General features: G+C 33.3%; 1 protein-coding gene across 2 annotated transcripts in view; it reads right to left on the bottom strand.

Annotated features, from left to right (window-relative positions):
- Positions 1-308: 308 nt before the first annotated feature.
- The window catches only part of PPM1A (protein phosphatase, Mg2+/Mn2+ dependent 1A), a 44,636-nt gene continuing 32,256 nt past the window's right edge, over positions 309-12,688 (bottom strand). For both annotated transcript variants that reach the window (XM_045810306.2, XM_045810307.2), the window contains 3 exons: positions 9,355-9,463; positions 7,874-7,931; positions 309-6,891 (listed from right to left, as the gene is read on the bottom strand). In XM_045810306.2, coding sequence (XP_045666262.1) covers positions 6,862-6,891; positions 7,874-7,931; positions 9,355-9,463 — 197 coding nt within the window. In that variant the 3' untranslated portion in view covers positions 309-6,861. The remainder of the gene's footprint in view (positions 6,892-7,873; positions 7,932-9,354; positions 9,464-12,688) is intronic.

Genomic DNA, 12,688 nt, shown 5'->3' with positions numbered 1-12,688 from the left:
CTTTATCATCTGTAAGAAGACAAATGGGAATGTTCTTGTCAAAGAGGAAGGACTTCCGGCTTGTTTCTGGAATGTTTTTATGAAAATAGCCATCAATTCAAACTTACTTGCTTTCAGTAATCTTCCTAAAATCAAGAAGGGGCAAGTCTAGTTCAAATTATGACTATCAGTTCTATCTTTAGCCAATTAACCAAACTGAATTGAACAAAAATTCTCTTAAGGTATCCTAATAACTAACTTCAAAGTTTCCCTGTCTCTAGGCAGAACAAAAATGCTGCCTGCAAATCAGACAATCATAAACACACGCACATTATGCAGTTGCCTGTTTATTTAGTGGCACCAGCTTTGCAAACTAGAAATTACTTCTACTTTTCATCTCACGTACAATCTGCAATCATTCACAGGCTGAATGCAATTTCTTCAACAGACTTAGAAACAAAAAGTACATTCTTAAAGTTAGAACTGAATCCACATGTTTTCTTTGGACCAGGAAAATGGTACATAATACAAAATATACATTTATGGAATTTCTTTAAAAGTTTGGATCACATAAATGGCAAACAGCGGGTGAGTTAACTGTGGATAATTTTGTTATACACTGTTTAGGAAAAATATTTCTGCAGTTTTATTAGTTTTACATTTATAGATTTAAAAAATGAATATATATATATGTGTGTGTGTGTGATGCAACATGCTTTAACATGTACATGGTCTCTCCACTCATAACATTTATACAAATTAAGTGAAATAAATCATTTCAAGAATGAAACCAACTACTACTGGGGCATATTACTACAAACAAGGAATTTTCCTGCAGATACGCTGTTGCCTTAATCAATGGCTAACTCCAAGTAAGACAATGGTTTCTGTGTTTCAAAATTCCCACAAATGGGAATTAAATGAGCTATAACTGAACATCCAATTTTGGCAACAAATGCAACAAGCTAATAAATTTTTTCATGGTCGTTATATTTTAGTAGAAATCCCATTAATTCTGTACATTAATGGCTGTATGTTACATCCTATTTTAACATTCTGTATCAGTAAGTAAATACCTAATTCCTTAGAATCTGAAGTGAATTAAATGTTTAATGAACTCTAAGACCAGGGAGCTCAAAACCTGAGTGAGATCTGACAATTAAATGTGTTGTGAATATACTGTATTTGTACTATGCAGGGAGGTCAGAAACATTCCAAACTTTCAATTTCCATTTTTAACCTCTTTTCTGTTGAGTTTCAAGTAGCAAACTTAGAGTGATGTTATCCTCCAAAACTAGTCCAAATGCTCTATTTTATTCATTTTTAATGACTCGCTTTTCCCCAAAATACTGTATTTTCATATCAGGGTCTAGCCGAGGCTGCATCCACCTCTTCTATCTTCTAAAAAGTGAACCACTTCCTTAAAATAGGCTCAAATTATTTTGATGCCCCTGAAATTTTTATGGGTTTTGCAGGAAGGAGGCTGATGAACCACTGCAATATTGTAAACCTTGGGGAGTTATGGACCTTATATGAATTTTCCTGGGTAAGGAAGTCCCGAGGATTCACCAACTTCAAAGGGCCCGGGAACCTAAAAAGTTAAGAACCACCTGCTAAAATGAATTTGTACCACTCACTGCACCCAATTATTTCCAATTTTGTTTGGCAGCTACGCAATCTCCTACACAAATCTTACTTCACATAGTACCGTACAAACACACGTTACTCAATGTCCTTTACTGGATCATAAAAGAAAGGAAAAACATTAAATTTTTCTAAACATTTAATTCGATAGGAAAGCTAATAGGAAACTGAGTTTTGGAGCAATTAAAAGGACAAAAGGATTGGGTTTTGTGGTGAATATACATTGCATTTATTTTTCTCGGTTTTTAAGTTGAAGCAGCAGTGATTTTTACCATTATCTCCCTTGCTGGAAAAATCAAATGATCTGAGAAGCAAACGTTGGTTCTTGCTGGTTTATGTGATGCAACAGTTCTTAATAATATACAACTAGGCCCAAGGAAGACCTTCCAAGGCCTTAGAAAATAATTAAAGAGTAATCCTGTCTTCCTCAGTGGCATCTCCCCACCCCTCCATCTCCCAAGTTTTCTTATTTTTGGCCCACTTTTATATAGTGTTAATTGGCCTTGGTGAGATAATGCACCCAAGAAAACAGAACTGGCCTGCTTAGAGAGAGAGAGAGAGCCATCACCAAGAAGATAGTAGAGGAAATCAAGCAACATTTCATGCTGGACGAAGGAGGGAAAGAAAAGTCACTTCTTTGTTGTATCAATTCAAACAACATTTCCCCCCCATCTAATATGTTGTCAACTACAATTTCAATATATCTGAGTTTTTCTAGTTGGTGCACCCCTACCTGCTGGTAATATAATCGCGAAAACAGGAGAGCAGAGGCCACTAGGTTAATATATAAAGCAGGTAAAAGGGAAAGAATGTGTGAAGGTGAACAGAAGTAGAAATGTTCATTTGGTAACAAAGTAGAACCAAATGCCTCTCATCATTTCTGAATGGCATTCTGATTATCAGTAATAACTAACACTTGAGACTTATTATTCTGACCAACAAAACAATACAGTATTTTACTCCCAACATTTAGAAAATGTATTCTTAAATATTTCAAGCATATTCTAAAGTAATGTATAATTTAAAAATACAATCCAAAACTCATGGCACATTATTGAAGGAAATAAAGTAAAATTAGGCCTCTAAAGTTTTAAACTATAGAGAAGTCGTTCTAATGACTAAAAGAAAAACTAATTAGAAGACTAGATCAATTACAAAATGGTCATCTCACCAGCAGAATCTGCAAGCAAAAGTATGAAACTCTTTAAGGTTCCTTCAAAGAAAAACCTCAAAAGAGAAACATTTATGTACTGATATATTTACATATTTTCTACTACCAAATCCTAACATAATACTGTACAAATAACAAAACATTATAGGCTTATACCTCTAATTCAAACTTTATGAATTAAAAGTATACACCATGAAATTCAAAATGAAAACAAGAAAGAAAACCTGTAACCAACTTTGTCAGCTCTTTCAGAAATCACAAATTGAATTCCCATATGAACTTGTCCAATAAAGATGGGCAGTGAAATTATTTTTAAAAATTAAAACACATAGTAATCATTTGGCTAAAACTAGATATTAACACTGGCAGTGTGTTTTCAAAAAACAGATTTTTTTCTTAAATAAGATAAATTTAGCTATATATATATATATTTTCTTTCAAATGCCTTAAACTCAAACTCCACCAGTATTTCCAGGGTTGGAGAATTCTAAGAAATCCATTACCTATTTCTCAGACTGGCTGCTGTCAGCAGGAAGAGTAAAGGCCATTTGTTAAAGGTAGTCAAGCATGCTGAATAGAGTTGAGTCTCCTCAGTCTAATTTTATTACTGTGCTGAGCAAAATTTTCTTCTGAATGAGATTTTTAACTTTGGGGAGAAGAAAATAAACGGAAGAGTTTTCAAGTAAATAATGGAAGTACAAATGAGCTCTTTTAGGGCAGAGAGAACTGCCCTGTTCAGGAAGATTATCTGGCAGACAGTAGGAGGGCTGTAACTATTTTTTTGGATGAGTGATTCAGTTACAATATTAACATACATTAGATTATAAATTGTACTCAAATGTAAACTCCTTGAGGGCAAGGACCTACTCAGTTCTTTATAGTTCCAAGGTACTTAGCACCTAGAACAGTGTTTTGCAAATAACACTCAACACATTTTGTGGAAAAGCTGTATTATTAGTGGAATTAATATGTGGTCAAATAGATGGTCACTAAAGGTGTTGGTATAATTCAGATTATTTGAATTACATAATTTAGTCTTTAATCCAAATTTCTTAATGTGGTAAAAAAAATATGTGGCTGGAGCAGTACACTAATTGCATAGTACTCTAGAAGCAAGCATTATAATTAAAGATGTTTGAAATAGTTCTATAACTAAATAGGAAAAATAGCACTTGGATTTTTAAAAGTTAATGCTAATATTGAGAACTGCTTCTGTTATCCATAAAAGTGTATTCCTTAAGGAAGTGGAAATTCACAGAGCTTACTTTGCTAAAACACGAAGAGATCAATGACATTTTTTAATGTTAGGGTAACAAGAGTCTGCTACACAAACTGAATTTCCTATTAAAAGCAGCAAATGAGTTCATCCTATTAAAACACTTCAATGAAAGGACATTTTGATGGTATATTATCATCATACAAGAACTTTCACCCTCCAAAGAAAATAACATATAACACATCAAAACGTTTTGAGGCATTGCCCTGAGTTGCTAATTAGCCCCCGAAAGGGGGTTGGGAGGGCAAGAACTTAAGTGGTACAAAAATGAACCACAGCAGAGGTGCAAGAGTGCCGTTTAGAAGTGTGGTTGGTTCCCACCACCACCACTGCCCCCAGGAATCAAGAACACACAGTCTGCTAGTATAATGTATACGTCCTTTTTGACAATGAAAAATTACAGATAGTATGGCAATGCTGACTCATGTGGAAAAGATTTAGTCTTCTCAGAGAACACTTAATAGTTTTCTCTCACTTCCAAGCTGCACTTCAGTACTAATAATTTTAACAAGGAATATCTTAACCTCTTCTTTTTTATTTAAAAACTCTCAAATTAAAAAAAAAACCCTCTAAATATGCTGTTATGGTTTGAAATATAGCTTTCCATCACATATTTTTACTCATGACCTACAATTTTGCATTTCAAACTCTAATTGAAATTTCTAGAACTAAAAAATTCAGTCTATTTTAAATATTAAGGAGCTGGCTTCTTCTACTAGGAATCGAGTCTTCAGCACTAGCAGGTCTAGGAATCCCTCTACGCGGGAAGCCCTGCCATCCGCGGACTGACTGCACACGGAGGTGCCTGCAAAGCCTGACGGAACGTTGTCACACTTCGCACTCTACCACAGATCGTTAGACACTGAGCATTTATTTGTAAGTCTGGAATTGGTTCTGTAATTCCAACTGTTATGAATTTCTAAATATAAATAGTACTTGTTTTTCTTCATTCATGCTGGATTGCGTTATAAATTAAATACAATTAAATTACATTGACTCGCCTCACAAGTAAGAGGGATAATGGAAAGGTTTTGCTGGTATGTAACTACTTAGATCGGAGACATTTCACATTACTTTGCCCACTACTCCCCTAACTTTACATTAGTTTTAAGGCTATATATACAAATATGTATATTTCTAAGTTAGGGAAAAAACAAATATAACAAAACTGATTATACTACCTTTTATACAGAGTTTCGATTTTGTATTCAATGTTGTATTGTAATCTTACATGTTAATAGTTTTCTAGTGGGGAATCTGCCTACTGAATGATTAAATTACACAGCAATAAATACAATATCCAACCTAGACAGACAAAAATACAGAAGGGCACAAAACAGTAGTCTTTTCTGCGTGACAGATTTAAAAACTTACTTTCACATGCTTAATCAGAGGAATTTAAGCCTAAATTAAATTAGGTTATTTTTATATCTACAATTCTTTAAGCTTTGAAAGTTATTTTTAAAGGCCAACAGCTAAATATTAGCAACATGCTATATTTCAAATCACAAATACATCTTAACTACTTGGATTCTAAAGACATGGGCCAATTAAGAATCACAGGCAAACGCGCGCGTGCACACGCGTGTGCACGCGCACACACACACACACACCCCTACTATAGTGTTAGATTGTCAAGCTCTGACAATTATTTTAATTAAACAGTAGGCAAATTCAAGCTGATCCACATCTTAATGAAAAATAAGCAGCCAGAAAGAAATCCATTAAAAAACACATTAAGAAACAACACAGATTGAAATCTTGTAGTCTTTCTAATGGAAGGGAAACAGATCCATCTGTGCCTTGAGTAACACTATTTCCCAATTAAAAGAGACTAACATCTTTCCCCATGAGAAACTCCTCATTTACAATGGCATGGTGTTTTAAAAGGGCAGGGTAAAGGAGGAATTACACATACATGATTAAATTTCTTGTTTGTTAAATCAAGCTTTATTGATAAAATGGAATTCAGAATACCTTACTAGGAACAGCAGCAGGCCCAGCCGATTATGATAGCAAAAACGTGGCAGTCTCCCACTGTATGTAGGAAGCTGCTGCTTATCAATTAGTAATTCAACGTAAGGACTTGTAAAAGAGGTGCAAAGAATCAAGGCATTTTAGCCCCAAGATTGATATTCTTATGAATATACTGTATTACCTGCAATACTCCTGGCAACAAGGCGAGAACAACCTAAAAGACAGTTAAATGAAGGGACCAGCTTTATCAACAGTGCCAACCCCACTGCCAAGATCGTTTTCGGTTAACTCCCTGATGTTCGGCTTTGTAAGATTTTGGAATTATTCTCCATAATCGTGTGCAATTTGAGCGTCTAGCTGACATGGCTGCTGCTCTCCCTGTCCCGACCCCAAGTCCAAACACAACATGACTTGAAAGGACTATTTATCTGCTGCATCACACAACAAGCCAAACAGTTTTTGTAACTTTGATAGTGATTTAAAGCAGTTCATAATTAAATATGAGCATTTTGTACAAGGACAATTACACTTTACAAAAAACAAAATCATACAACAAAAATTGCTGGAGTCTGATTTACAACATGAATTATGGTTTGAAATCACGTTTACATAAGTCTCAAATTTACAAAAAAAGAAAAAAAACAACCCAGTCCTGGGCTAGCTGTTGTACTGCCGAGTTCTCCGGTGTGATCCACTCTCACCCATGTCCTGTGTCCCTCTGTGAAGTTGAGGATGGATGTTTAAAAGGTTCAAGGAAGTTGAGCTGTACTCTCCTTTGGAGGTGAAGGTAAACTCCATGGCTCGATGAGCAGTTTTACCACATGTCATCAGTTGACGTCGAGTCCTTGATAAAAGGAAACAGAGCAGAACAAGGAACTACATTAAAGCTGAGAGGTGCCAAAGTACATTACTTTCTGGATAATGCAGAAAGGTAAGGTTTTGTGAAGCTGACATTTAGACTCTACGTGCTTTTTAAAGTCTATGTGTATGTGTGTATATGAAATATCAGTATCCAATCTGCTCAAAAAATTGTTAACCCTTTGTTTTATTTTGGGATAAAATATGTGAAATACAATTTTACCATGAGATTGACCAAATGTATTTCTAAACCAGTATAAATACTAAAAAAATTTTATGTTCTTCAATTAAAACCCAATTTATCTTCAGAACACTACTTTTATAAACTTTTATTACATAAGAAGAGACTGAGGCCTCCAGTAATATGAGATTTGAAGAGGCTTCATAATGCAATATAGATCTCAGAGCTGTGCCCGAATGATTTTAAGTTACCTGTAAACACCACACTACAACAGAATTCTAACAGGAAATTTAACTGGAGAATAGGACATTCTAATGTCTTTTTCACAGAAGCAGAATTCTCTACTTCAGTATTTAAATGAAGTATATATTTTGGGGTTCTCAGCAAAGGTATTTCCAAACATAAAAACTATTTAGTGGAGCTGAGCATTCTGAAGTTCTGTTGCAGCTTACAAAACTCAGAATAATTCAAGATTCTGAGCAGAGGTATTATTTCCAACTTCAAAAAATCATTTAGTGGAAGCAAACCTTCTAAAGCTGATTGCTTCTAGAGGCTTAAAAAAACAAGAATAATTCAAAGGGGCTTTCTTCTTTTTCAAGACAGGTGGCCACTCACCATGATTATGTCCTCAATCACTAGAACTGTGGTGCAGCCAGAGTTCAGAGCAATCAGTCAGGGGTGTGTGTAAGAGAATGGGTGCAGTGAACAGCTCTGCAGAAACAGGTAGGAAGGATATGCATTTAGAGTGGAGGGGAAGGGAAAGCGACGGAGCCAAAATGTTACTTACAGTGTCATCATTTTTGTAAGGATTCAGTCTATTGTAAACGGCTTCAATTACATTCCGCCTAAATTCAAAAAAATGCAGAAAGTTAATTCTTTAGAGCACAAAACTTTAATAATTCATAGGTGCTCATTAAAATGTCAAGATAATCTTACACTTAGAAATTATTTCAATTCTATTTCATACTGTCAATAAGTGATCCTCACTTTAAGGTATTTGAGTCCCAATGTTAAACTAGAGGTGAATTTACTCTAAGATGGAACATTCCACCAACCCAATTAATAGAAGACTAAAGTCATGGTATAAAAAAAATCCCGTCTATATATGGTCTGCTTCATTTGAACTGGCTTATGTGGTTACGGTTCAGCAATGACGATACAGTTTTAAGAGATAATACTAATATATATCCTGGTTAAGAGCTGAATGTTAGTTTTGAAGTAGAAGTAACTTCAACATCTGTTGCGGTAAATTTAGATAAATTTTACATTTAAATTTCTGCTTTTTGTAATGCCCTCTTTAAAAAAACTCTATTAAAGCTAAAATGTCAAATATGACATTTCCCTGCCAAGTCCAGGATTTTTTGAGTAACATTTTGTTAAAAAAAATCTGTAGTGGTATTTATAAGTTAGAGCCTCCCCTACTTCCAAAATTGATCTGAAGCAATTTCATAGACAGTCATTCCACAGAAGGTCATATTGGAAGAAAAGGTTTCCAAGAAATACAGGTTTCAAATAGGAATTTTAACAATTACTACTCAGAGAAATGATTATAAAGAACATGGTTACATTTACAGAACACAGTAGAGAATCAAGGAAATTGTCAATATATCTTTCTAGGTCCATTATATGAATATCGGAGGTAAAAATGTTTGAATTATAAAACTTCTTAAAGTCTCCACTTAGTTTATAAAGATGTAAGCTTAATATCTGACACAAATTAGTCCAGTTCTATGAACTGAAATGCACATAGAGAAAGGCAAGAAATACATCCTCCTATCTTCCCTCATAACAAAATCCAACCAACCAGGAATCAACAACCAAAAACACTGGGAAAATCAGAGATGCAGAAAAATGGCCTAGATGGAAGAAGAGAAAGATGTGCATCCTGGGGTGCTAAATCATCCAGGGACTGACAAAATCAAATTAAAACAGTAGCAAAAAAATGACAGTTAGAATTCTGTAGTGCTACATAATTTAGCTTAAAAAATTATTTCACTTTATTAATTTACTTATGAGGAAATCAATGTAACCCAAGCCTTCACTAGACAGCTTTCAGTATAATTAGTTACACATAATGAGATTCTGACACCTATTCTAAACATGCATCATGTATCATTAATAATGAAAAACACGGAATCACAGGCTAAACATTTTGAACACACAGGTAACTGTATCACTTTAGAAATTAGGTAAATATACATCTGATCAATGAACACCTAACATTTTTATGTACTGAGATAATTTAAGAGTATGCAGAATGTAACTTACTTGCTTGCCAATTCACCCCCTGGTGGGAGGCTGGGGATGTTCTCACTTGCTAATGTGCGCATCACATGGACTAAGTCAGGGACGCCTTCCCCCTGCTTCTTTATGATTTCTGGGAATCAGAAGTACTTTTTTTGTAAGTGTTGTCCAAATTTAATTAAAAAAAAAACTGAAACAAAGATAACTTAGGTTTTTAAAGATGGCATTTACCACATCTGAGATTTTCTAAGCTGGTATTAGAAAAGAAAATCAAGTTGACCTTTGAAAATTTATGACAAAGGGATGCATAAAAACGACACAAAAAAATGTGATACTTTCCAGATTAACTTCAAAGCATGAAAATAAACAAGATAAAAATGTGAAAAAAATTTCATGTGAAAATCAATGTATTACATAATCAAGGATATGGGTATACAAATGAGAATATTCTTAAGGTGCCAACTAGTTACTTTTTTTTTTTTTTAATAACCAATTTCAAAATTTGAAAGAAAAAAAACCCTTTAAATATAAGGGAATTTTTTGATTATATACTAACCCAAATCACTTTTACATACGTTTATATTTGCAAAGTGATATTTAAGTACCATGTGCAGATTAAGTTATATAACTGAATACCACTCACAGCTTAAATTTTGTCTGAAGTATCTTTAAGCAGTAAATAGATATACAGTACCATTTCATCAGTTGATTATTTGAACAGGGCATATGGAATGGAAAAAAATCTAAATTTCATGATAAATTTTTACAAAGAAAAAATCTGATAAACCATACAACTGCACTTAAAATTGTTAATTTCAAAACATTCAGTTACTAAATGGGTATAGTGATATGATCTGCAGTGTTGCCATGTAGACGTGTACTGTTATTCATACCACAGAATACCAACGAGAATGCACAACCAACTTAAAGAATTCTCAAACTATCAAGTACAAGAAGTCCTCACTTGGAGTTTTAGCATATTTATTCTAAATGCAAGATCATACCAAAGGTATCTGTAATTTAAAAGTTCAAGTTTTGCTCAATTTTCTGTTTTTAAAAGTTTATACTAAGAAGTTCTCTTTGTCATCATCAGGGCAAGAAAACTGTCATTCTAGTTCTCAATTTGTAAATACCTTTGAAAATCACAATACATATAAAGATCTTCCATCCTTCAATCAAGTCTCAAAATATCAATTCCTCATTAAAGCCACATATTAAAAGACAGACGTTGCTACCCATATTTTAAATGAAATTGTCCTTTTGGAATTAAGGCCAAATTTTACCACGTATTATTTTTTTGCCTTTTTTTTTAAAAAACCAGTCTTAAATCTGAACAAAAAGCAAGGATCTCAGATTTGGTTTGCCAAGTTCCTTTATTGTATAATCTTTAACATCTAGTATTCTACATGGTTCTAATGCTGGAAATCTTCTGTACAAAAATAAAGGATTTTGATGTTTACCTAAGCTGCACAATTTCACAATCTAAAGCTGTAATACACTTAACATACAGTCTCTGCTAAGCCAATACAATTACTGGATAGATAACTAAATACAATAGAAATGAACACTGATGATAAATTCAATCAATGATAGTTTCAGGTCTAAAAAACATTACCTTGATTCATCTATATTTGATGTATCTTACATCTCCTTTATTAAAATATATATTAGGGTATTTTAATTGTGAAGAAAATTACAGGAAGACAAATTCTTTAAAAAAATTAATGTAAGGCTTTAAAAACAGTTAATATCTCCTATTCCACAGGGGACAACACATTTAAACTGTCTTACCATTAATACTACACTAGCATTGCTTCTTCTGCTTTTAAGAAGGAAAACAAGATGAATTTTATGAAATATTCCTTTAATTGCTCTTGGACTATACATTAATTAGAACTGTAAAAAGACTGAATGCTTTTACTAAATAATATATGTATAGAAGATCTGTTTCCCATACTCACATATAAACACATTCTGCTCTTCCCTACTCCCCTCCACACCAAGTCTGAGAGATCCTATCAGTTATCTCCAAATCAGCAACTTTAAAGCTTGGGCAGTCAACAGAAAAGATTTAAAAAGTATATATATATATACAAGTACAGTCTTAAATTGGCTTAGAAGACCCACAACCTCAAGTGATGTAGTTTAAATTATGAGCTGAGTCTTTTTATCACAACCTTAGAGAGTCAAGTATTTAGAAGGGCACAGGTAATAGGAGAGCTGAAAAGCCTTTCTTCTTTTCATGGTGTAGACAGAGAAGCCAAAAGTATTCAAAGCAAATAAAATGAGGTTTAGTAGGTCACAGCAATTTTGAAGACACGTATTTAACCAAAGAAAAAAACAAAGAAAAAAATATTCAGTGCCTGTTTTGGAAGCTGACTGCAGTATTTTTTACTTAGAACAACTTCTGCAATGTAAATAGTTACATTCTATGTTTTAAAATATAGTAGCAATTTTAATTAATGTAGTATTTATTTTCTAATTGCAGTCTTATCAAACCTACCTCAATAAAGAATATGAAATTTGATTTGTGACATAATAATCTCAAATTGAATGACACAAGTATAATATTTCAACATATCAAAAATATTGAGTATTGATATAAACTCTGTTCAGGTGGAAATTCTTCCTTGATAAAAAGCAATATAAAACTTAATATTGTAACATAAAATTGTGTGTTAGAATTGCACCAAAAACTTAAAAGAGTGCACACTAACAAGAAGAGCTGTAATTCATTTCTAAAATATGATTGTTTCATAGTAAATAAAACTAAATCACTTATTCTTTAAATCAATAAGAAAACATGTACACCCAAGTTACTTCAAAGTGCCAATAAGTCACATACCAATTTATCCCAATACATATTCTTACTCTTTCATTTTTTTCACTAGCCAGCAGTCTGAACCAATGTGATATGACTTGGTAGCATTCTAAATATTGTTTTATTGAATTATATATAAATAACATACCAAAATGATTCATTTAAAATATAAAAATTCCAAGAGCCTTGGGTAATAGTGAGAAAACAAACTCAATGAATAGTATGTCCAATGAATGAAATACTAAACAGTACATACACATACTAGATATATCACTATCAAGTGGGGGAGAGCAATAAAACAAAACAGCAGCTCTAGATAGTACTGAAAATCAAAACCAATCATGATTCTAATAGACTGATTATAATTGATATCAAACAGTAAAAGGGGAGAAAACAAAATTAAAGTGCATATGAATTTTAATAATGCAGGCACAGCAGGATATAATACCGTGTAGGTCAAGGCTTACATGCTATTAGATCTTTAACGTGCAAATTCATGACATTAGGAGCCCAAAATGCATTTTAACGCTATCATAG

The sequence above is a fragment of the Ursus americanus genome, chromosome 26 (assembly GCF_024610735.1).
Source record: "Ursus americanus isolate L20-20 chromosome 26, mUrsAme1.1.p, whole genome shotgun sequence".
Classification (NCBI taxonomy): Eukaryota; Metazoa; Chordata; class Mammalia; order Carnivora; family Ursidae; genus Ursus; species Ursus americanus.
The sequence above is the reverse complement of the archived record's forward strand: the minus strand, read 5'-3'. Positions and strand labels throughout refer to the sequence as shown.